Raw genomic sequence first — 25940 nt, 5'->3', positions numbered from 1 at the left:
AATTAAAGCTGTTGTGACTGGAAAACTAAAAACACAATGAGGAAATTAGAGACATTTATGCACCTACCTTCTACGCATGTACATTTTTTAAAGGAAATTTTAAATATAACTGATTAGGATTGCTTTCAAAATACATAAAAATAAAGAGATTAAAATGAGTCTAAACACGAAAAAGTGTGATCAGGCACCGGCGTCACCCGGGGCGGGACGGAGGGACAGTCCTCAGTCCCTCCGCCCACCCGCAGCAGGCACGTGCTGTGCACCTACTACGTGCTGGGCATCATCTCGGATGGTGGTTGCATTTATTCAGCGGTGAATAGAGTCTGTGCCTTCTGGACGTTCTGCTGGAGGAGACAGACATTAAACGAGCAAGTAAATGTGTGCATGGCAGACGGTGGTTGCTGTGGAGAAAAATGAAAGAGCAAATGATACCCTCTGGGGGGGTGTCGGGGGAGGGCCCAGGCAGCGGTGGTTGATGCCTGGGAAACACCACCGGGATAGGGTGGCACAGTGTGTGGAGACCCGAGGGATGTGTCGGAGAGTAGAAGCAGCAAGTGCAAAGGTCCGGAGGCAGAGCTGGCTCAGCCCACTGGAGAAAGAGCAGGAAGCCAGTAGAGCCGAGGCAGCGGGGGGGGGGGGGCAGGGCAGAGCAGAGGAGGGGAGGGGAAGTCAGTAGGGGCGGCAGGGAGAATGGCCCTGTCCCAGAGGGCACTGTAGCCAAGGGAAGACTGCGGCTGCCACCATCAGAGGGAAGAGCTGTGTTGGAGGGTCAGGGCCTGGGAAGGAAGCAGGGGGGCGGGTGGAGGACGGTGCGGTCTGAGGAGGAGGAGAGCGGGCCGGGTCGGTGCGGGTCGGGTCTGATTCCAGATGCACCTGGGTGTCACGCGGGCAGGGTGCGCGGCAGAATCCACGTGGGCGTGGACAGGGATGAGTCGGGATGGTGCCCTGGGGGTCGGGGTGAGGAACAGGAATGAGACGGTTACCATTTATACAGGGGGCACGGCCCAGGGCAGTGGGGGAAGCCAGCGGTGGCCTTGGATATGCGGCCGCGGAGCTGCTGGTCACACATCCCGGCAGAAAGCGGGAGGGGCCCGGAGCCGAAGAGCCTGGCCTTGGGGCTGGAGGGCTGGGCTGGGCCAGTCCCAGTCCCCACGTGTTGGCTGCTCTTAAGGCCGGGAGCCTGGGCCAGGTGCCTGGGGCGTGAGGACAGAGAAGGGCACAGAGGCTCATCTACCCTCCTTGTAGAAGTTGGTCCCCGAGAAGGAGCAGCAGAGGGAGCGGAGGAGGGAGTCAGGAGATCCGAGATGCCTCCCGGGTCGAAGCCCTGGGAGGGTGTGTGCCAGGCAGGAGGGAGGCACTTGGGCCAGGAAACAGCCTCTGAAGTCCGTCCACAAGGCGGCGACGTGTGGAAGGGACTGTCTGCGAGTAGGTGGCCCTTTCCGGCGTTGTGGAGCCCCAGGGTACGTGCTCACCCTCTGAGAGCCTCTCCTGGAACAGGATGCTGACCGCCTGCTCGGGGCTCTGGGAACCTTCCTCACTTCCTCGGTCCTCTCTGACCATGGCCCACAGCTCTTGCTGCCCAGGACCCATGCAGGGGCCATCTCTGACCCTCTGCAGGAGGTGGCAGCCTCCAGCAGATGCCTCCTGGAGTGTTGGAAGCGTAGCACGAGGGCCACACACAGCTCCTGCCACGCGGCTGCCTCGTCTTGGGTCACCTCTGCAAGGAGCTTGGTCGGCCTCAGCCTGGAGTCCTCCTGTCCTTGTCAGATCGGTACCCTTGGTTCTGGAAGGGTGGCAGTGGTGTCAGTAAGGCGAGGTGGTGCCACCAGCACCGGCTCTCGGGGGCCGCATGACCCCATGAAACATCCTTCCCCCAGCCAAACCCCAGGCACCTTCTGCCACAGGTGTTGTGCTCCCCTAGGCCCCCTGATGTCAGGCAGAGAGCTCTGGGCTTGGCTGAGACCAGGCAGCTGCAGGAAAGACGGCTCCAGGCTAAAGGGAAGGCTGGCCTTTGCAGGAGGGAGACAGAGCCCCATGTGCCCACCCTGAGCCTCAGTTGCTCACCTCCAAAATGGGTGTGCTGTGCTTGGGAGCTCCGGGACCCTCCCCAGAGCCCCACCAGGGGCAGGGGCTTGTGGTGGGTGAGAGGAAAGGGCTATGTGTGGGCTGGTGCACCAGTCTGGCGGACTCCCTGGAGGAGGCGGCTTCCCCTCAGCCATGTGGACCAAGCGCGCAGAACGCTTCTCCCTCGGGGGCCTGCTGCGGGAGACATGGGCCAGGCCTGGCTGCACCTTCCCTGCTGCCGCCACTGCCGTGCCCCCCCTGTCTGCTCAGCCCAGAGGGGACAGCAGCCTGCACGCTCTTGGAGCCCAGGCTCGGGCCACCTCTTCTGTGGGAGCGGGGTTGGGGCTGAAGACGGACCGCAGGTGTGGTTCTCTCCAAGTCATTCCAGCAGCGATCGTGGTCCCCCTGGCTGCCAGTTAGCAAGGGCCCTCCACCCTGATCCGTGAAACCAGGGGAACCACGTGATAGGACGGCTCTGGTCCCCAACCCGGGGAGGCAGCTACTGTTGTTTCTGTTGGACAGGGGAGCAGGTTGTGGACCCAGAGAGGAAATGACCTGCCGAGATTCCCAAGCCGACCTCGTGCCTGCAGAGTCTAGGCCTGCCCGTTTTAGCTGCTGCTGCCCTTCCCAAGGGCCGCCTCAGCGGCGGGGAGGCCTGTCATGTTGCATCAGGGCTCAAAGCAGCATCGTGGTTGTACCGTGTTCTGCCTGCTCTGTGGGGTTGGGGGGGGGGCGGTGCGGGCAGGGACACCGGGGCACAGAGAAATCCACTCCTTTCACGCCTGACCTAGAACGTCCACTGGGGTCGGGGTTCCTGCACCGAGCGTGCAGAAGTGGGGCTGGGGGCTGCTGCTGGACGGGACAGTGACGCTAGCATGCACCTGTCCTGGCTGCTCACGGGGCCAGCTGCTCTGCTTGCTCTCATGGAGGTCATGAGGCTTTCTAATCCCCATCTGTGAAATGAGGAACCGGAAGCCCTGGTTGCAGGGGTGGCTTGCACTGGGGTCCCTCAGCAGGTGTTGGGTCTGGGATCTGGACCCAGGGTGGTGGCTGCTCGTCCTGGAGCCGTGTTTGGCTAGCTCTGTGACCTTGGTGCTGCCAGAGGAATGGTCTGAACAGGGAAGACTGAGTGGGGAGCAAAGGAGCTGACCCAGACCCGAGGACAAGGCCGGGTACCAGCCGCACTGCAGGGCCTCGGCTCAAATTTGCTTCTCTCCCACGAGTGAACTGAAGAAGTGCCTGAAGACTGGGGGGAGGGAGGGGGGGTCGCCTGTCCAGGGCCGAGATTTGTCTCCAGCAGTGGTCTTACTCCTGTGACACTCCTGTCCCTTGTCGTCTTCCCCTACGGCCTTGGGCCTGGTTCCTCATCACTCTGCGTCTCTGGGGCGGGTGAGGCACTTCTGGCCCACATTGTCACGGTCCGGCTCCTAGGGGATGGGGACAGGTGCGTGCCATTCGTCTAACCTCTGACCTGTGTGCCTTCAGGAGGCTCCCCAGGCAGTAGGACAGGGGCCGCCCTACTCTCCTGGCGGTTTGCTTTGACCGGGGGTCGGGGATGGCAGAAAATTGAACAGGTGCTTCTAACTGTAGGCAGGGGGACAGGACAGACATCCCTGAAGGAGGGAAGTGGACCACGTAAGGGCCCCTGGGCAGCTGTCCCAACATGGAGCAGAGAGAGGATAGGGGAAGGAGAGACGGGCCCAGAGGGGCGAGCGATCATGGAAAGTCCTAGAACTTACAGCCTCACTTGGAGTTGGGTATTAATTACAGCATTTGGCTTTATGTTCAAAACAAGGTCAAATTTCTACCCCAGGATTTTCCATCTGTTCTGTCCCCAAGAAACCATCACTTAACGATCTGCATCATCGTATTTGCCATTCGAATGTCTATGTGCCAGGCCCCCGCACGCTGCTTCGTGTTGGTGTCTTCTAGACCCCACACAGCCATAAGGGACGGGAGCAGGGCTTAGCTCTTTGCTCCTGGACCCCAGCCCTAAGGCCTGTGCCTCTGCCACCCGCTCCCTTCTGCAGCTACAGAGTTCTTGACCCCCACCCACATCTCTAAAAGGAAACCAAGGGAAATAAGTCAATCAGAAAGACAGTTACCATATGGTCTCACTGATAGGTAGAATTTAAGAACCAAGGCAGAGGATCAGAGGGGAAGAAAGGAAAAAATGAGACAAAACTGGAGAGGGAGACAAACCCTAAGAGGCTCTTAATCTCAAGAAACAAACTGAGGGTTGCTGCGGGGAGGGAAGGGGAGCCTGGGGCATGTGTTGTGGTGAGCGCTGTGTGCTGCTTGAACTTCCTTGATGTGTCCCAGGGCATGGCATTTAGTATCCTGGATGCTGTTTTGGGGGGTGGTGGCTGGAGGGGGCAGGAGAGTCACCTGCGAGCATGTGTCCCAGTATTTGGCTTACGACGGGTTCGGGGATAAGCAGGAGGAGGATTTCTGTGCGCCGTCAGCGACTCCTGCAGCAGCGAGCCCTGGTCTGCTCCCTCTACAGGCGTTGGGCCCACGGGCTGTGCTGTCTGGGTATCACGCAGCCCTGGGCAGATACAACAGAGGCCAGCACCCTGGGGTCCACGGGCCAGATCCCACCCACTGCCTGTTTCTGTGAATCATGCTGGAACACAGCTCCACGCACTTCTTCATGTGGTCTGTGTTGTCTGCATGCTGTGAGGGCTGAGCCGCATGTGTGCCCTTGGCCCCCGCATGTGTGCCCTTGGCCACATGTGTGCCCTTGGCCCCTTCAGGAGTCTGGTCCCTGGACTAGAACAGGGGCGCTGACCTGCCTGGGGGGTGTGGAAAACTCTCCACGGTCCATCTGTACGAGGAAAAAGCAAGATGCGGCACCGTGCGTAAGTTTCCACTTTTAGAGGAAGCAAACTATACGGATGTGCACGCGCGCACGCCCGTGTTCGTGGGAATGCTCTGTGTGCAATGGAGAGGCCTAGAAAGATACGTCGGAAAATCATCCCGGTTGCCTGGAGAGTGGGGATGGGCAGACTCACTGCGTACATTTTTCTCTCCCCGCTTTTTTATCTTGCACCACTTTATGTTTTCTATTGAAGAAAATAATTTAGTTCACAAAGTATATTGATGCTGAAGAGTGGAGAGAAAGGAAGACGGAGAAGGGAGTGTCTTGGGCCTTATTTAACTTCCGCAGGAAGATGGAACTACGGTCTTTCTATGCACGAGACCCTTCTCATTTGAATGTTAGCGTTGTAAGAATTGCTTGGGGGAAAGCCGCACGAGAAACTGCAAATTGCCTGTGATAGCTTGTGATATTGAAAGGGAAATAAGTTTTCTGTTGAACCCTAGAGGTAGAGAGGTTTGGGGCGCCGTGGAAAATGATTAAGCTTGTCTTCATCTTGAGCTGAGTGAGCCATGCTTATAAGGAAGATGCTGTCCTAGTGAGGGGAGCAGCACTTTTAAATATTCTGATAGTCGCCGTCTGTCTTGGATGAGGCCCGACCTGGTCTGGAATGGTGAAACCAGGACACACATCTGCCAGGAAAATACTAGAAAATCTTCACTATCATCCATGCAGATCCCACAGCTGCCAACCTTCACAGCCTGTGCTCAGATCTGCCCTCCTCCAAGGAGGGTTTAAAACTATTTCCCTAGGGGCACACGGGTGGCTTGGTCTGTTAGTGTCTCACACTTGAATGCGGCTCAGGTCATGATCTCACGTCCGTGAGGTTGAGACCCACGTTAAGCTCCGCAGTGGCTGTGGAATTAGATTTTCTCTCTCCTCTCCCCGCTCTAAAACATCAGATAAAATTGTTTCTCCAGAAGGTCTGATACAATCAAATGTCCAGCCACTTGGCCAGTCCACCAGAATGCCCGCCTCCGAGCGCAGAGATTAATGGAAGAGGTCTCCTTTTAACTGGTCTTCAAATTTGCAGAATTGCCCGCAAGTGATACAGTTGCTTTAAATTCTTTGGCCCTCAGCCCGGGCTTGCACACTGGATCGCCTGGCGTGAGTCTGAGAAGTACAGAGGCCAACCCCTACCCGGTGCAGTAGGGTTGCTGCTTTTTAAGTCCCATTGGGGAGTTTAAAGGATACCCAGGGCAGAGAACCCCAGCTTTGAAAAGGTATTGGAGGGGCTGGGAAGAGGAAGTAAGGGAGACCCCTCAGCTCACCCTGTCCCAAGGATAGAACCAGACAGCTCTCGCATCAGCATGAGTAATCCAGAAAGCAACCGGAGACCGGCAGAACAAATTTCACAGGCACAGGCAGAGAAGAGGGCGCATGAAGAGGGTAGGAAGGGCAGAGACGCGGTGGGGAGGGGAGTTAGTGGCTACAGCAGCAGGGAAGGGTGAGAACTCACACCAGACAAGACAGATTCCCGAAACATTTGGCTTCCAAAGTGGGAGGGGCCAAATCTCCTGCCTTCTTAACACCAGAGGGACTTAAAGCCGGGCATTCTAAAACCAGCAGGCTCAGCTCCACTGGGGAGGTAGTCCCGAGTCCCCACCCTTACGGAGACAGCAGGACCCACGCCCATGGAGATTCAGCATACAAGCAGCAGTTTGCAAACTGCCTGCGAGGCACTGCAGGGAGAGTGACTTCCTCGCCTCAGAGCCTGTCCCAGGGAGCCTCCTTGAGGAAAGAGGAGCTCCCCCACCCCCCAGCATTAGCTCCGGGTCACCTGCTGGAACCAGTGCAATGCCAACAGGTACTACCACCTTGCTTACACCAAGTCCTGCCCCTAGCACCACAGTCACACTTGCTTCAGTCCCCACGCTGGGGGTCCCCTCCCCCAGAAGACCAGAGCAGACCTTGCTGACAACCTCCCCACCCACATGTCTTGCCGGGGCCTTTTCCTGGCGGCCATGGTGGCCAGTCCCTGCGGAAGCCAAAGGCACATGTAGTTGAAACTACACGCCCCACCCGGGGACCCAGCATCGCCCACAGCAGGCGAAGAGACGCTCCACGGGTGACGGAAGGACAAGCAGCAGGGTAGAGGGAGCACGCGCAGGACACAGTGCCTGAAACGCCGGGTTCTGGGGATCAGGGGACACCGCCCTGCAGGGCACGACAGGACCTCTTCGTGAGGCCATTACTGTCAGGAGTGGGAGATGGAGCGGACTTCCCTAGCACACAGAAACCGAGGTAAGCAAAACGAGAAGAAATGTCCTCAAGCAAAGAACAGGTGTCTTTTTCTGTGCCCGGAGACCTAGGCAAAATGGATACAAGTATAATGTGTCCGTGGAGAATCTAATGATCATAAACGAACTCACCAGACTTGCAGAAACAGCGGAAGACAGCTTAACAAGGAGATGAAAAAGAACCAGTCACGGATAACACAATAACACGAAATTAAAAATACACTAGATGGAATGAACAGCGGGCTAGCAGAGTGATTTAATGACCTGGAGGACAGAGGAAGGGAAAGTCATCAAGCTGAGGTGAGAGCAAAAAAAAAAGTGTGCAAAATGAGAATAGACTTACGGGACTCTGTGACTTCATCAAATGGAATAACATTTGTATTATAGTGATCCCAGAAGAAGAAAAGAGAGCTGAAGACTTTCCAAATCCGGAGAAGGAAACCAATACCCAGATCCAGAAGGCTCAGAGATCCTCCAGCGAGACCAGCCGCAGGAGGTCCGTACCAGGGCCTACAGTAATTAAAATGGGGAAAAGGGGAAAAGTAGTGATAATTGGTGTTTTTTGTTTTTGTTTTTAGAGATTTTTAAAAGCAACAAGACAAGAGACAGTTACACGCCAGAGGAAACCCCCTCGGGCTATCACCAGATTTTTTAGCAGAAAGTCTGCAGGCCCGGAAGACAGTGGCACAATATATTCAAAGTACTGAAAGGAAGAAAGTATGCAGCCAAGAATGTTCTATCCAGCAAGACTATACCATTCAAAATAAAAGGAGGAAGGAGCGTCTCAGACCAAAGCTAAAGGATTTCCTAACCACTAAGCTAACCATACAAGAAGTGTTCGAGGGGGCTCTCTGCGTGGAAAGGCAAGACCATAAGTACAAACAGTCAGAAACACAACCCCAGTAAAAATAAGTATATCTGTAAAACTCCGTTCGGGGACTCACACAATAAAAGGATGTAAAATAGGACACAACACACCTAAAACGTGGTGGGAGAGGAATAAAGAATGGATTCAGACTTAAGCAACCATCAACATAATATATTCAGAAGACGTAGAGATAAGCCTCATGCTAACTGGAAATCACACACCAGTAAGGGACAAAGAATAAGAAGAAAGGAATCCCAGTATATCACTGAAGAAAGCCGGTAAGCCAAAAAAGAGCAAAAGAAGGATCAGAGAAAAACTGTAAAACCACAAAACAAGTAACAAAATGGCAATAAACACGTATACTATCAATAATTACTTTGAATGTAAATGGATTCAGCATCCCGATCAAAACACAGAATGGATTAAAAAAAATAAATAGACCATCTATATGCTGGGTCTATAGGAGACTCCCAGCAGACCTACAGACACCTGCAGACCGAACGTGAGGGGACGTGGAGGAACCTCTCTCATGCAGGCGGATGTCAAAAGAAAGCTGGGGTCCCGGTACTTCCATTGGACAAAACAGACTTCAAAACAAAGACCATACCCAAGAGACAAAGAAGGCCATGTAATTAAAGGGACAATCCAACAAGAAGATATAACAATTATAAATATTTATGTGCCCAACATGGACCACCCAAATATGTAAAAAAGTAAATAACAAACATAAAGGAACTAATTAAGGAGAGTAATACAATAACATTAGGGTCTTTAACACTCCAGTAATGTCCACAGACCTATCAGCCAAGCAGAAAATATCAAGAAGGCAACAATGGCTTTGAATGACGCACTGGACCAGATGGCTTTAACAGACACAGTCAAAACATTCCCTCCTAAAACAGAAGACTACACATTTTCTTCAAGTGCACACGGAAGAGTCTCCAAAACAGATCCCATATTAGGCCATAAAACAAGTATAAACAAACTCAGAAAGACTGAAGCCATACTGTGCACCTTTTGACCACAATGCTATGAAACTAGAAATCTGCCCAGGAAAAAGTCTGGAAAGACCTCAAGTACAGGAAGGACAAGTAACACACTACCCAGCAATGAATGGGTCAATCAAGAAGTCAAAGACAAAATCAAACATTACATGGAAAGAAGTGAAAAGGGAAACACAGCAGTCCAACATCTCTGGGACACAGCAAAAGTCACTCTAAGAGGGAAGTTCATGGCAATACAGGGCTACCTCAAGAAGCAAAAAGAACCTCAACCTAACCTTACTTATAGGACCTAGAAAAGGAAAACCCCAAACCCGCAGAAGGAAATAAAGATTAGAGCACATCAATGAAACCCGAAGAGCTGGTTCTTCGAAGGGACCAATGAAATTGATAAACCTCCAGCCAGATTCATGAAAACAAAACAAAACAAAACCACAAAGGCAAGAGGAGAAATTAACACCACAGAAATACAGTCAGCATAAGAAAAATTACATGCCTTGGGGCACCTGTGTGGCTCAGGTGGATAAGTATCCAAGTCTCAATCTTGGCTCAGGTCATGTTCTCTCAGGGTCATAAGGTCAAGTCCCACGTCAGGCTCTGTGCTTGGCATGGAGTCTGCCTCACTTTCTCTCCCTCCCTCCTCCTCCCCTGTTCATGCTCGCTCTCCCTAAAAAAAAAAATTATATGCCAACAAGTTGGGCGACCTAGATGAAATGCATAAATTCCTAGAAACATATCATCTACCCAGCCTGAAGCAGGAAGAAATAGAAAATGGGTACAGACCAATAACCATCAGTGAAAATGAGTCAGTAATCAAAACCCCCCAACAAACCAAAACCAAAGTCCAGGACCAGGACCAGATAGCTTCACAGGTGAAGTCCACCAAACTTCTCAAGAAAAATTAAGACCTAAAGATACCATAATACCACCCCCCCCAAAAAGAATCCCAAGTGGGATTCATTCCTAGAATGCAAAGGTGGTTTAATGTTTACAAATCATCATCCACAGGATCCGTCACACCAATAAGAGAAAGGATAAAAGCCACATGATCGTCATAGTAGATGTGGAAAGACCACGTGACAGAGGACAACATCCATTCATGATTAAAAAAAAAAAAAAAAACACCTTCAACACAGTAGGTCTAGAGGGAACACACCTCATCAAAATGAAGGCCAAGTATCAAAAATGCACAGCTAACACCCTACTCAGCGGGACAAAAGCGGGAGCTTTCCTCCTGAGGTCAGGAGCAAGACAAGGATGTTTACTCATCACTTCTATTCAACATAGTCCTGTGACGTCCTGGCCACAGCAATCAGCCAGCCAAAAGAAATGAAAGGCATCCAGATTGGTAAGGAAGAAATAAAGTGTCCTGTATTTGTAGATGACACGATACTATATATAGAAAACCTGAAAGACTCCACCAAAAATGGCTAGAACAGACACATGAATTCTGTAAGGTTCCAGGATATAAAACAGACAGAAATCTGTTGCTTTCCTACATGCTAATCATGAAGCATATTAGCTTCATTTTCAAAAAGAAAAATAAAACAATCCCATTTACAGCATCACCAAAAGAATAAGTTACCTAGGATTAAACCTGACTGAGGAGGTGACAGACTTACTCTGAAAACTAGGAAACACTGATGGAAGAAGTTGGGAGAGGACATTAAGAAAGAGAAAGACATTCCATGCTCATGGATTGGAAGAATAAATATTGTTAAAACCCAAAGCAATCTACAGACTTAATATAGTCCCTATCAAAGTAACAACGACGTTTTGCACAGAAGTAGAACAGACAAATCCTAAAATTTGGATGGAGCCACAAAGGACCCCAAGTAGCCGAAACAATTTTGAAAAAGAAAAACAAAACTGGAATTATCACAATTCCAGCCTTCAAGTTATATGACCAAGCTGTGGTGATCCAAACGGTATGGTACTGGCATGAAAAGTAGACTCACAGGTCAATGCATAGAAAACCCACAAAGAAACCCACACTTATATGGTCCATTAATCTTTGGCAAATGAGAAAACATGCAGTGGGGGAAAAAAAAAGACAGTCCCTTCAACAGATGGTGTTAGGAAAATTGGACAGCGACGTGCAGGAGTATAAAATGACCATTTCTTCACACCATGCACAAAAATAAATTCAAAACGGATTAAAGAGCTAAATGTGAGACCTGAGACCATAAAAATCCTAGAAGAGAACAGAGGCAGTAGCTGCTTTGACATCGGCCATAACAACTTATTTCTAGATCTGTCTCCTGAGGCAAGGGAACCAAAAATAAACTATTGGAACTCTATCAAAATAAAAGGCTTCTGCACAGCAAAGGAAACAGTCAACAAAACTAGAAGACCACTTGCTGACTGGGAGAGCCTGCCTGCCCGTGACCTGCTAAAGGGTTGGTATCCAAAAGAGAGAACGGAATAGCAATTTAAAAACAGGCAGAAGACAGGAGAAGACCTTTCTCCAAGGTGACATACAGAAGGCTCAGCATCACTCGTCACCAGGGAGATGTCAGTCAGAACCACAATGAGGTGTCACCTGACACGGATCAGAATGGCTACAGCCGCCAACACAAGACACACATTGGTGAGGATGTGGAGATAAAGGAGCCGTCATGCTCTGTTGGTGGGAACGCAGACTGCTGCAGCCACCCCGGACACGAATATGGAGGTTTGTCAAAAAGTTAAAAACAGAATTACCCTGTCACCTAGTAGCGGCTCTACTGGCTGTTTACCCCCGAAATACGAAAACACTCATGGAAAGGGATGCGCGCCCTCCTGTGTTGACAGCAGCACGAGTCACGATAGCCAGGTTGTGGAAGCGGCCACGTGTCCATCCACAGGGGACAGAGAAGGAAGAGAAGGTACGTGTGCATGTGCACACGCAAACATGCACGCACGCACAAACACACACATTATCACGCAGCTGTAAGAGTGGAATCTCACCGTTTGCAGCAGCATCTCTGGACGCACAGAGTGTACTTCTTTTTTTTTATTATTTTTTAATTTTTTTTAAGATTTTATTTATTTATTTGTCAGAGACAGAGGGAGAGAGAACAAGCGAGCACAGGCAGACAAAGAGGCAGGCAGAGGCAGAGGGAGAAGCAGGCTCCCCGCCAAGCAAGGAGCCCGATGTGGGACTCGATCCCAGGACCCTGGGATCATGACCTGAGCCGAAGGCAGCTGCTTAACCAACTGAGCCACCCAGGCGTCCCACAGAGTGTACTTCTAAGCAAGACAAGCCCGTCAAAGAGAAACACCATATGATTTCCCTCCTGTGTTTAAGAAACCAGTGGAGGAGAAACAAAGACACAGAAAAAAAACAACTGAACTATAAAGAACACATGGGGGTTCAGGTGGGGGTTGCGGACGGGGTGAAACGGGCGATGGGGGTGAAGGGCTGTGACGCACCCCGGGCGACGGGCAGAAGCGATCACGGTCTCATACACCCGAGATTAAGGTGCATGTTAACGACGCTGGGATTAAAATGTTAGAACAATCAGATGCTGACTCTGATCGTCGGCTTTGCGTCCTGCTCTGTGCCCTGGGCCCTGTCGTCGTTTCTGAGCCTCAGTCTCTGCTCTGCCGTGACAGCAGGGCCCGACCACTGCCAGGCCCCTGCTCTCCCGAGCCCAGTAAGCCGACTGCCTACGGAGCAGCCGACCCCAGAACGCTGCCTGGCCCTCTGGCCCCCAGAACCACGGCCCCGCGTTCTGGGTCTGCTGTGGGGTAGCACGCAAACCCTAGTGGGTCCTCATCCCTGCTGGGCCCTGCAGGAGAAGCCACTCGCCCTGCCTGAGCCCCTGGGATCCTTCCTCCCAGCCGTGCGCAGACTCGGGGAGCCCATGCCTGGACCACGCCCTGCAGCCCCTGCCGTTCTGCCTGAGCTCTTGCCCAGGTCTGCAGCTCTCGAAGGCTGGGAGTCAGGGATGGCAGAGCAGAATGTTCTTGGCTTTGCACTCGGGCTGCTCGTCTCCGCAAGGGCTCCACTCTGCCATGCAGCGTGAAAGCACCGCAGGCGAGAGCCAAAGCCCTGCTCCATGTCCGTCCCCAAGTTTCGCCTTTCTCTTTAGTTCAGCCTTGCAAGCTCGGGTGGGAGTAGTTTTTTTTTTTTTTTCCTTAAGATTTTATTTGACAAAGAGAGCACAAGCAGGGGGAGCAGCAGGCAGAGGGAACAGACTCCCCACTGAGCAGGGAGCCTGATGCGGGACTCGATCCCAGGACCCCGGGATCATGCCCTGAGCTGGAGACAGACACTTAATCAACGGAGCCACCCAGCAGCCCTGGGGTAAGAATGTTCTTGTGAATTTTATGGCAAGGGAAATAACTCCAGGATGAGGCGAGTACCGTACGTGGCGAGGGGCGGGAGCCGGGGACGCGAGCCAGGGACGCAGGCAGCTAGGATCCTGTCCCCTCTGTACCCTTAACCCTGGGCCAGTTAACCTCGCCATGCCTCCGCTTCCTCCCCTGGAAAGGGGGTACGCATGGGCTTCCCTCCCTCCCTGGCTGCGGCGTGGATTACAGAGCACATGCAAGGCAGTGAGGACCGTGCCCGGCACACAGCAAGCACCCCATAAAGGTCCGCGATTGCACTTGGAGTACAGAAGTGAGACCTCTGGCCGAGCTGCCCTCGGCTCGGGGAGCGCGCCGTCTCGTGGGGAGCCCATGAAGGGAAGACGGAATTCCTGCCACGGGAGACACACGCCTGGAAGGGGACCTAGAAGTCAGGGACCGTGGTAGGTGAGGAACAGTCTCTCTAGGGGGACAATTTGCCAGCGGCGACAGGAACCCGTGAGGAACAGATGGGGCCACATGCAGAGTCTCCCTGGTGGGGGGAGCCTGGCCTCGGCCGCAGGTCGTACAGGCTGTGAACTTGATTCGCTGTGCAGCGGCCGCCCCTGGAAGGCTGGGAGTAGGGGCCTGTGCTGCGATCAGCTTTGTATTTTAAGACACACGAAGGGAGACCATCCAACGCCATTCGTGCGGTCCCCGGAACCACCACGGAGTCATTAAGGCTTGGTGGAAAATGGGGTGGCTGAAGGTTGGGGAGCCTCGGACGCCCGGCTCACAGCTCCGAAACCTCTCCCGGACTTGCACTCCCTGGTCCACGCAGGAGAGCGCTTCCTGCCTGGAGCAGGTGCGGCGGCTGGCCCCAGACTCATTCCTGCGGGGGGGACCCTGCGCAGGGCGCACGCAGACCCAGCCTTGGTGGCTTCCCGCAGGCGAGCTGGGGTGTCCAAGCGGTCACTGGGCCGCGGAGAGGGACCCAGGGAGGCTGCGCCTTGGGGACGTCGGACAGCAGCCGACGGGCTCCTTCCTGCAGTGTTCTGGAGTCTGGTGTTCTACCGAGCGAGTGACACGGGAGGAGGCCTAGCTACTGACGTGTGATCCGCGACAAGCGCATGGTCCTGCGGCTCCTGCTGTTCTGCCTTTCCACGCACGTGCTCATTCTCTCGCGGGAGGGTTTGTTCTTCACGGCGGCAGGGTCCTACCCGGTCTTCCGTAACCTGTTGTCTTCACTGACCGTTATGCCGAAGTACGCGCCCGCGTGCGTGTCCTCCTGGGTGACGGTGGGCAGCCGTGCTCATGCCCGGTCAGCCGTGGACTGGGGGAGTCGCCCAGCCTAGGGGCGGGCACATTGTTGCCAGGCTTCCCGAGGGCAAGCCTGCGTGGACCGAAGCGGCCCCCGGACGAGGAGCTCCTGAGGCAGGACTCGCGGAGGATACTATAGAACCTTTGCCCACAGCTCCCTCGGTTTTCCTAAAATGCATCCCCTGTTTGTCCAGCCACCTCCTCTGACCACTGTCCCAGTGCTGGCCGACAGCGTCTCCGGCCAGCCTGCATACTTCTGGGGCCTCAGAGAACGGTCTGGGGCTGCGCTGGACGCCCCGTGGGCTCGCTCATTGCGCGCATCTTCACGGAGCACCAGGTCTGCGACCCTCCCCCATCCCCCGCCACTGTGCTTCTGTGAACCAGGCTGACCTCACAGCAGCACACGCCGAGGGCTCCTGCAGGGGAGGCCGCACTGAGACCAGAAGGGGAGGAGGAGAAGGGGGAGGAGGCCAGGTGGCCTTTCTGTCTTTGGGGACCGGCAAGCACAGAAGCATCGGTGCAGGAGTGTGCCCAGTGCCCACTGAGGAGGCTGGAGGGGGCGGGTGGCAGGACCGCCGCAGGGGTGTTCGTGCGGAGAGCGGAAGGGCTTCGCTCCGAGGCCGGGTTTGGAGCCAAGGCCGGTCCCGATCGGCTGGTTTAGCTGGGTGGTTCCAGCCGCGACGCCCCTCCCAGGCTTCAGCAAACACTAGCAGCATCACTAACCTGTTTATCGTCCCCCATGAAGTGCCCCGTGTCCTTCCCCTGCTTGTCTGTCAAGTTGTCCTCTCGCTCGTGGTGGCTCCCAGGAGCCCTTCACCCACTCTGGGCCCTCTGTGATCTGCTTCGGGACGCCCGTCTCTTGGTGCTTCTGTGCTCCTGCGTGGGGCTTTCTGTCTGCTCACCTCACACCGTCTTGAACCACCACCACCCTTACCATTTTCTAGGCTTTTTATTCTCTGCACGCTCAACGTTAAAACCACGGAGCTTCTACCGACGGGCAGATCTGGGTGATGGCTTTGGAGGGTTGCCTTATTAAGAGTCTCGGAGGTCCTATTACCACCACTTTCTCTAGGGGAGACATGAATACGGGTCCTTACTCCTGTTTTCTCAAAGTAAACCTCAAGAGTGTTCATGGCACTCTTATTCCAAGGTCTACGTTCTGGGGTCAAGCACGGCCACCTCCACTAAGCTGGGCGTGGCCACGGTCCCATCCAACTGGAAGGACAAGGCTCAGTGCAGGTGAACTTGCCGTTGGCAGCTCTGTGGCTGTCCCTGAACGACTGAGTGTGCCAGATGTAGTTCTAGGTGCGGGGCGGGCGGTGGGGAAGGGGACCAAGTGGCAGTTGCCGTAAGGAAACCAAAGCACAGTGACTGGGTGGCCCAGGAGCAGAGGCGACTTTGGAGCTCAGATCTGCGCTCAGGGACAACTGAGCAGAGCCGGAGGAGGGCGTGGGCTGGACCCGAGGGCAGCCGGAAGCTGTAGAGGAGGGACATGGAGGAGGACTTGGGACGAGACGCAGAGGAATCCACAGACACAGGGAGACCCTTTAGAAATCTGTCGGGAGTCCAGGCCAGAGGCCGTGGTGTCTGGACCTGGGATGTCACTGGTAGAGGGCAGTGCCGGTGTTGCACGCGCGTCCAGACGGACACCCCACCGGGCACTTCGGTGAGTAAGGCGTGGAATGTGAAGGGAAGGCCAAGGCGGTGGGGTAGGGTTTGAGCCAGGATGCAGATAGTTGTTCCATTTACGAAAGCTGAGAAGACCAGAGGAGGAAGAAAGGTGCAATGGGGAAATTCAGAGTTTCTGCGTTGGACAAGTTCAAGACAGGGAGACGGGCAGTGGTTACAGTCAAGCCCAGGGTCCCAGCTAGGAGGAGAGGTGGGGCTGAGATGGGGCAGTGGCAGGGTCCAGGGAGCGGGGCCTTGAGGACGCACTGGCCGGGGGTAGGGGGTCCCAGAGGCGGTGCGAACCATCCAGCCTCTATTCAAAGCAGCCCTTTGGGGCAGGGGTGTCCCAACATAGCAGATGGGTACAAAGCTGGAAGGTGGGTCTCAGTCCGCTTGGGCAGCTGTGGGACACCCACTTGGGTTAATGAACTCTACTTGAGGTGCCCAATGTCACCCCAGCAGCATTGGGGGTCTCTAATGATCAGAAGCCTGTCCACGGGGGCACCTGGGTAGCTCAGCCGTTAAGCATCTGTCTTTGGCTCAGGTCTTGTCACAGGGTCCCGGGATCAAAGCCCTGAATCGGGCTCCCCAGTCAGCAGGGAGTCTACTTCTCCCTCTCCCTCTGCTGCTCCCCCTGCCTGTGCTCGCTCTTTGTCAAATACATAAAGTCTTTAAAGAAAAAAAAGCCCATACATGGTTCCAGCCCATGAAATAGCGAAAGCCGGCGTCTCTGGGGGCCGCAGTAGACAGAACAGTGTTTCTATGGACTGACTCGCACCTTGTACGCAAACGAGACCTGACACCATCTGTACTTTCTCCCGTAGCGTCATTTACCACAGGCACCCCCTCCAGCTCTGCTGCACCCCCCACCCCAGTCCAGTGTCCAAACACAAATAGAACCTGTTTTCACTCCTTCCCCGGCCCTGATTGGCCGCTGTGTCCGCGGAGGCTCGCCCTCCAGCACCCCTACCCCTGCTCCGTGCCTGCTCCCCCATCTATGCTCTGACCTCAGGATCCTTATCCTGGGAGCATACCAACCCCATGGAGCGCCCTGGGCCCGGGGTTCCGCTCTGTCACTCTGGCCCCACTGTAAGCTTTAGAGGCTGTACATCCGAAGCGGGTGACGCTAACAGGGTGCCCCATGATCCTCGGGGTGAGGGGCTCACATGGCTCTGCACGATCCAGCCCCCTTCCAACCTCTCCAGACTCAGCGCCCACCTCCCGCTGTCTTCCCCAGACCCTGGAGGTCTTTTTCTCTACAAGTATCTGTCACCTGCCCCTTAGCCCAGAGGATAAGAAGAGCTGGGTCTCATCAGATGGACCCAGGCTTGCGTCCTACTGTCACACGGGAGACCTGTGCCCTCCGCTCAGTCCCTGCCCCTCCACGTGCCACACAGGACACTCCCATCACGCCCCCGTGCATGCAACAGCACCCCCCCCTCCCAGCAATCACCCTGTGACTGTCGCCGTAACCTCCACAGACCGGCCCCGGCCTCTCGGCTCCCCAGGCCTCATCAACAATGTCCGTGGCATCCCAAGAACAGAACAGCACAGCACAACCCAGCCCCCACCCGCCATGAGACCACCGCGCCAAGATTATATTCAGAATCATTCTATCACGGAGACCATTCGGGATTAGGAATTGGGATCTGAAGAACCACCAGAACCATCTGTGGGTCATCTGCAAGGGCAGAACCACTGGGCTCCAGATCTAACCAGGGACAGGAAACCGAGGAAGGGCACGGAGGCCACCTTCCGTCAGGCACAGCCATGGCACTCCCAGAGCGAAATCTTCAGGACTGGAGTGGAGTGACTGGTGCTTGGGTCCAGCTGGGTCCTTTGGGTCCCATCACAGGGCCTGGAGCCCTAAATTCTGCCCACAAGTGAGTTCAAGGCTGTGTAGCTGGTGCACCCAGACCAACCCAGCCGCTCGTAGCCCTCCCTCTGCTGGCTGTGGGCATAGAGCAAGGCCTCCCCAGCCCCCGCAGTTGGGAGGGCAGCCCTTCTTCCTGGTTTGCACACCGTGCAGGCAGAACGCAGTCCTAACTCGCGCACACATGGCCCTCCCCAGTCACTGGCTCTCGGGAGACCGTGGTCTCAGCTTCGGTAAAGAGAGCTCAGTCCTGTGCGTGCCCCGGGGTCCAGCCCGGCAGCTGGCCTCACCCATGTGCAGCCCCCTCCAAGCTACAGCGGGTGGCCCCCAGCAAATGGGGTATCGACCGGCTCTCTGCACCTGGTTTACGAGCCAAATGAAAAATAATTCTCTCCCTGTGGCCATTTTTCACTGCTGAGTGGCTGAGACCTTTGGATCGATGTCACCCACGTGCTGGGTACGGGGGTGCCACCTCTGTGGCATGCTAACAGGGCTCCCCATGATCCTCAGGGTGAGGGGCTCACATGGCTCTGCACGATCCAGCCCCCCTCCCAGCCTGTGGCACCCAAGAGGTTTAGTAAATGAACAGTCTCCCCGGGGCTCCGGGCCGGTGCTGCTTACACAGACCTGGTTCCTCGGGCGCCCCAAGGGTAGCCAGCAGCAGGCACAAGGGGAGTTTCTGTAAGGGCTGCCAAGCTGGTCGCCCCGGAAAGAAGCCCCAAGAGCTCGAGGAGGAGGGCCCTGTGGGACCAGTGGCACATGTGCGCTGTGTCCTGGGTGAATGGCCGTGCTCAGGAGGCTGCTTCTCCCACCTTCCAGCTGAGGGCTCAGGACAGGTCCCAGCTGTGCGGAGAACCAGTGCCCAGCGTCGGTCCCGGGGAAGTGTCGTCCCCACAGGATTCCCTGTGGGTCCCTAGAGCTCGGGAAGTCCGCATCTGCATCCGTCTGGCCCTTGCTTCCTGCCCACTGGTTCAAAGCCTGAGACCATCCCCATGTGGACCTTGAGGAGGTGAAGCCGTGTGGGCGGGGACCAAAGCCAAGTTCAGCAGCAGGGGGAGGACAGTTGGCAGGCCCCCCGCACGGGCCTGCCGGCGAAGACCCTGCAGCGCCCCTCCTCGCTGCCTCGGCTTGGGCCACTTCCCTCAGTAGCCTTGTGAGGATAGAGCTCCCCGCTGAGAGCGCAGCCGCTCCGGCAGCTCCGGGTCCAGAAACACACGCGGCCGGCCCCGTGCTCCGGTGTATTTCCATCACGGCAGAAGAGAACCCCGGGTCTCCCCTGCCCCAAGCAGCCACACACTTCTTGTTCCCCCAAACGACTCTATTCCGGACCCTCCCAGGAACAGAGTCAGCAGGTGCGTGGACTGGGGAGCCCGGCGTGTTTCCGCCAGCTCGGGGTTCGCAAGGCTGCCCCACGCCCGCTAGCAGCAGCGGTCTCCCCGGGAGCCTCCAGAGGGAACTAGTTGTGCCAGCCTTCCGACTTCAGCTCCGTAAGGCCCGTTGCAGACTCCAGACCCCACAACTCTAAGATGGGATGTTTGCATTCAAGCCACTAAGTATGGGGTCATTTGTGAGCAGAACCGCAGGAACCCAGACAAGAGTTCAACTCGGCCTTCACAGCCGCAGGCCAGCCGACGACTGCGCCGCCCCCGCCAGCACGCCGCGCCCGGCCCTGCTCAGAGAGCCTTCCCACCCGCCCCACACGCCGTCCCGGGCCCCTTCTGCCCTGGGAGGCTCAGGCTGCCTTTACACCAGGTCCTGCCTATGATGTCCTCTCACCGGTGGCCCGTGAATCTCCCTCAGGCCTGGGACAGCCGGTTTTGCTCACCACTGTTTCCAGGGGCTGCAAGTGGGCTCGGCCCTCACGGGTGCTCAAGAACATCATGGGAGGAAGGGACGCACCGCCCCCTCCCGCAGGCTTTTCCGAACACCTGGAGGTGTCCCCACCCTGTGTTACCTTCGCTTCTCACCGTCTGTCCTCCCGGGGCGCTCTGTGCCCCCCTCCCCCACAGCCTGCCACGCTCCCGCCGGCCCGCTGTGGGGACACGGGTAACCCCCTCGGTGGGACTGCTGACTCGTTGTGCTATTTCTGGCTCTTTCGCACAGGAAAGTCCTAATTAGCCGTTGGCCTACATCCTGGTTATTCTCTTAGGACGAGTGCCACAGGCAGTCCCCCATTCCTGCTACACCTCTTCTGACCCTAAATGCAGTGTTCTCCACAGCGTTTTCTCTTCTTTCCTCTTCCAGCAAGGGCACGTGTCAGTGACAATGGGGGAAGAAAGCCACGGCCCCGCGCGCGCTCGCCCCTCGGAGCTGGAGAGCCATGGTCCCCCCCCCCCCTAGAGCGCTCCCGCCCCCACTGGATGCCCCGACTTAATCCGCCTCTTCCCTGCTCTGTCTTACAGGGACGTCCCCCCTCCTGGAGAACCGCTGACCAAGAACACCCAGCCCAAAGTGGCTTCCCGCTTCCCCAAGCTGTCCCGCGGTCACCCCAGAGAAACCCGCAACGTGGAGCCCCAGAGCGGCGACCTCTGACCTCTGCCGAATCCCAGACTTGGGCCCTATGTGCTGCGCCAGCTGCCTCGGCCCAACTACTCCGCGCCGGCCAGGCCCCAGCAGACGGCCCCTTCCCCCCAGGAGTGCAACGACCCCCCCCACCCCTGCCCCGGAGTCCCGGGACACTGATTAAACTGGGCAGTCTCAGAGGGCAAGGCAGCAGCTCGCAGGACAGACTCGGACACATGGACAGCCTCCCGGGGCCGGCCCTTCCCAACTCCCTCCAGCTCGGGGGCGGGGGCCCGCAGGAGGGTGGGCACCAGGGGCCGTGCACAGCCCCTTGCTGGAGAGGCACAGCTCGGAGGCAGATCAGAAACCGCCTCCTGACTCTTTCCCACGCGGGAATTAGAATGATTGTTACCCTTTTTTTTTCCCTTGTAACGTAACTGCCTGCTGTAGTCTATGGACACGTGGGACCCGAGGGGGGGGGTTGTGTTCCTTCCCCTTCAACTCTCTCCCAGTGGTCCTAAGACCCCCTGGTTGTACAACCCACGGCCAGCGGTAGCTCATGTGGCCTCCTCGAGGGAGACATGCCAGTGGCCTTCTTGCTAAGGAGCCACTAGGGACGCTGACCTGGGGGGGGTGCACATAGAGCACTCCCCACCGCCTTCTGAGGCTGGATTCTGGAAGGACTAGCCCCCGTCAGAAACTGGAGGCCGCCTGGGCCCATATGCACACTGTGAGGCTTGGGTGGACTGGGGCCATGACCTCCCAAGCCAAGAGGCCTCAAGGTCACGTGAGAGACTGTTCAGGGAACTACGGTGGAAAAGGCCTCACGCCCTCAGGCTTGCAGACCGTTCTCCGGAGCCCTGCAGAGCTCCGTGGGGCTCCCTGGTACCTGGGACAGTGCCCCGCCTCCAAGTCACCGTCATTCCCTTAGGATGCATTCTTGCTGTGCCCTGTGCCCCCGCCGTGCTCTCAGTGTGTCCCCCGTGGCCAGCGGAACAGGAGGAGGATGAGCTGCCTTCCTGCATGAGGTCGCCTCCCAGACCCGGGGCCGTGGGCCGGCTCGGACCTCCAGAATCACGGACCCGGCGTGAGCTGCGGTGGACAGATACGAAGGGCTTGCCCGTCCGGGGGAAGGACGGAGGAGCTAGACCCACGCGGTGCGGCAGAGCACATGGGGGCCAGACTGACGCGAGGAAGTGGGAGCGCGTCGGGGGCCTGTGGGCAGCGGACGCACAAGCTTCCCAGAACCGTTTGAGCCTCCCCAGGCTTGCTGAGCCACTGCGCGAGCACTAGGCCTCTGCTGGACAGACGGACGCTCTGGACGGCATCACCCGGAAGGTTTCTGCCGCGAGTTCCCTGCTGCCAAGTGAGGGTAGCAGAAGCGACTCAGGGCCCTTACCGAAGGCTGAGGTGCAGCCCACCCCGCCCTCCGGGGGGAACTGAGGCAGCCCGAACCACCTCAGAGGGAGCCGTCGGTGGGGGAGCAGAACCAAGCACCGTTCCCCGTACAGGGGCCGCGTCATCAGCTCGTGGGGGTCAACAGGACCCGAGACGCTGTGTCCCAGGAAAGCGACCCGGGGCTCTGCCTTGTTTGCCAAGGTCCCCATGGCACTGCGCTTCCTTCGAACTCGAGGCCCACCGGACAGCTGGCCGCCGTCACTGGCAGTGGGGGCACACTTGTGCCAGACTCGCAAAGCTCGGGCTGGCCCAGTCCTGCCCCCATCAGTCCCTGGGAAGTGGGGTTTGCAGCGGACACAGTTGGGAGCCTCCCGCGGCCGACGTCACCCGGGGCCGAGGGCTCCGCTCCGCCAGCCCGTTTGGACACCGGGCCCGAAATGCGTCTGCGTGTGAACTGACCTCACCACCTCCAAAGTCTCCAGCAGGAGCCCACCTGGACATTCTGTGCCCGGAACTGTGACAGACGGATGCTAAGCCTTGAGAAACAATTACACACTCGGCCTGTGTTTACAGAAGGAGAAACTCTGCCTATTTTTTAAAGCTTAATTATTCATGGAAAGCTTGCCCTGCTCTCCTGATACTCCGACGGAAAAGCCCATTCCTGGGACCACATGCGACCCATCCAGGTGGCCTGCTCTGTGCACCCCCTTCTCGTGACGCGGCAGGAACCTGGAGCCATCGTTGGCGTATGGACCCCCCCCCTTTCCACTCAGATCCGCACGTGACATACACATGACAACCACTCCTGAAAGCCTGCACTCCTGTGTCCCCTAGAATGTTCTGTAGTGGTTCCCCCCCTGCCGCTCCAGATCCTTGCCCTGCTCCCCGGCGTGCTGGGACGGACAGAGAAACAGTGGGTCTCCAGCTCCTGGAGAAGGAAGCACAGGCCCAGCCATTGCAGACAGAGACCCGAGGCACAAAACGCCACCTCCTGGCCAGAGCCGTGTCCTCTGCTGGCCTTCCGTCCTGTCCCGTTGAGAGGCCTGGCCGGCCCCAGCCCTGCACGACAGACACCCATCAGCCCCAGGACCCACTGGAGAGAAAGGCAGCACGACACAACCCGTAGAAGGCAGTCCTGTTCTCCTGGACCCGGTCAGATCCTTTGGCACCTCCCCAGCTGGCACCCGAGGAAGTTAGGGGGCACGCCTCGGAGAGGGCATTCTATCCCGTGACGGTCACCTTTAGCAGCATGACCCGGGTACGACCAAGGGCTTGGGTTACAAAGGGATCCCCTGTGGAGTCGTGGAGATAGGACCCAAGAGGGAAGGATGGGGGTCAGGGGCCGTGCACGAGAGGCACTTAGAAGCCGGGCTCCGCTCCACAGCGGGAGCCTCCCGCGTGCTTGGCTCAAAGTGCTCGCCCGCAGCGGGGTACCGAGGGGCAGTCAGAGCTGCGGACAGTCGTCGGTTTGACTGCACAGCAGGAGCTCCTGCCAAGAGCCAACCGGCACGGGAGGCCTCACACGAGTCCCGTGCTTGGGCCCGAGTCGGGAGACCGGAGCGGAGAGCTGCCAGCCAGCCGCGTGCTTGCTTCCCGGCACCCTGCACAGGGTCCCTGGGCCCGGGCTACGCGAACCATCCTCCTCTTCCCTCGGCTCCACATGGGCGAGTTCCCCCATGAACTTGGGTGGGGGGCTCTAGGCCTCACTTCCTCCCGCGCCTGCCCACCTTCACGGGGGACCCGGGCCTGCCCCACACACGGAGGCCAGGCCTCGGCTTCTGGGGTCCCCACAGGTAGCCCCGCCAGTCCCCTCCAGAGGCCTTCATGCCTCCCCTGGCACCTTGGCACCAGCCCCAGAGCCCGTTCCCGGGAAGGCGCTCCACTCCGTGGGGACTGCTGTGCCTGGAACACCGGCTCCATCTGCAGCCCGGAGCGACCCTGCCAGGGCCCACCCAGGAACAGCAGACGGCACCGAGGCATCCCAGGAGGGGCACACGTCCCGCCCCATCTCAACCCCAACGGCAATAATCCTCGGCCTTCCCTCCCGGTTTGGCGCGGGACCGTGCCCGGCACGCTGGGTTCTGTCCCCGGCCCGGGCTGCGGCAGACGGAGGGGGTGCTTCTGGCAGGCAGGCCTCCGCTGCGGGGCGACGCCTCCTACAACCCTCCTTTTTCTAAGTATTTTGCATTGTTTCATTAAAGCGAACATTAAATATTTGCTGTTGGGCTTGGCTTGTGGGCTAATTTTGCACAACTGTAGCACTGTATATTTTATCTAACGTTTCTGTGCCAAAAAGTTCGTTGTCCTGTTTCTGTAACACGTGGTTTTGATGAGGTTCCTTAAACGGATCAGTAGGGACGGGGGGGACACAGGTGCACTCGTCCTGCCCGGATGCACCGCTCAGCTCAGCCCCGCGGGGCTCCCCTGCCCTCGGCCGTGAACCGCGGTGGGGCGCGGGCCAGCCTTGGAAGGCTCTCAGTGAGGGCCGGGAGCCTCTCCCTGTGGGTCTACATCCTCACAGCCACCGAGCATGGGCTTCTGTACCTACTGAATCCGTTTCCTTAGGGGGAAGCACCCAGTCTGATTTCTGGAAAGGACGGTCGAGCCTGCAGTAAGGAGACCGAGTTCACTGCTGCTTCGAGGTCCGGGGTTTCCGTTCGTACGGGCCCGGCTTGGCCATCGTGGCTGGAGCTCCACGCGCAGACCTGCTCGGGTCACACCCTCCTCCTCCTCCCCGGGGCCTGATCAGGTCCGCTCCCTGCCTTCCTGACCCGCAAGCCAGGAGGCCACTCTTCCCACTGCAAGACTCTGCACCATTAGTAGAAACCACAGAGGGGAGGCCTTTGCAAGAACCAGGATTGCGGCCACAGAGGACACAGGCCAGCAGACCGCACATCTGTGCCCGGAGCTGCTGGAAGGAGCCCGGAGAACAGGCGCTTCCAGGAGTGAGGGGGGCCGGAGCTCACTAGGGCACGTTCTCAGCTGGCATTAAGCCTGGACTTCCTGGAGGAGGGGCACCTGTGAATGCAGGAGCCCTGGTGTCCCAGCGCAGAGGCTACCCACCTCCAGGAAAGTCCCCTTGCCTGGCCGGACCGTGTGAGCCCTCTGCCGGGGAGGGGGGAGCACGGCAACAGACGGCGGGTCTGGTCGGCCGCCGGGATGGATGTGGGGTCGAGCTGTCCGCAGATTCGCTCTGAAATGTGTAGTAGTACGTTAACTGCCCTCTTATGTTAAGGTTTACACAATAGAATTTTTAAACAAATGTGTTTAATTTTCTAAAATCTCTTGTATTAAAGTTTTCTTTTGGAATAAGCTGTGGTAATTTTGTTACGATCTGGTTGAGATACACCTCTTTACAATGACAATAAAAACAGTCACATTTTATAAATTAGCCCAGTTATGGTCTTTCTGTGCGTTCTTTTGCCGCTGACTAGCTCAACTGGCATTGCACGCATTTTAAAGATTTCCAGAAAGCTCACCCACCATCTCCTGGAAGAGCGTAGAGACCAGCATTCCCTGAGCCCAACCTCGGTGTTACTGGAGCTGAAACGGAGCGGAAGTCCCACCGTGCGCTGCGAGCCCTGTAGAACTGGGCACGTACACTCAAAGCGCCACAGAAATCCCCTTGGGGGACACCTGGGTGGCTCAGTTGGTTAAGCAGCTGCCTTCGGCTCAGGTCATGATCCCAGCGTCCTGGGATCGAGTCCCACATCTGGCTCCTTGCCCTCCGCAGGGAGCCTGCTTCTCCCTCTGACTCTGCCTTCCACTCTGTCTGCCTGTGCTCACTCTCGCTCTCTCTCTCTCTGACAAATAAATAAATAAATAAAATCTTTAAAAAAAAAAAAAAAAAAGA

General features: G+C 56.8%; 1 protein-coding gene across 4 annotated transcripts in view; it reads left to right on the top strand.

Annotated features, from left to right (window-relative positions):
- Nucleotides 1-25478, top strand: part of SNX29 (sorting nexin 29) — a 478644-nt gene extending 453166 nt beyond the window's left edge. For 3 of the 4 annotated variants that reach the window (XM_082714096.1, XM_082714099.1, XM_082714100.1), the window contains one exon: nt 20590-25478. In XM_082714096.1, the coding sequence (XP_082570222.1) occupies nt 20590-20719 (130 nt within the window). In that variant the 3' untranslated portion in view covers nt 20720-25478. The remainder of the gene's footprint in view (nt 1-20589) is intronic. The other variant, XM_082714098.1, reaches the window with a different exon arrangement.
- The last annotated feature ends 462 nt before the right edge of the window (nt 25479-25940 follow it).

This window comes from Mustela nivalis (assembly GCF_964662115.1).
Source record: "Mustela nivalis genome assembly, chromosome: 19".
NCBI lineage: Eukaryota > Metazoa > Chordata > Mammalia > Carnivora > Mustelidae > Mustela > Mustela nivalis.
Note: the sequence above shows the minus strand (reverse complement) of the source record. Positions and strands in the feature narration are given on the sequence as shown.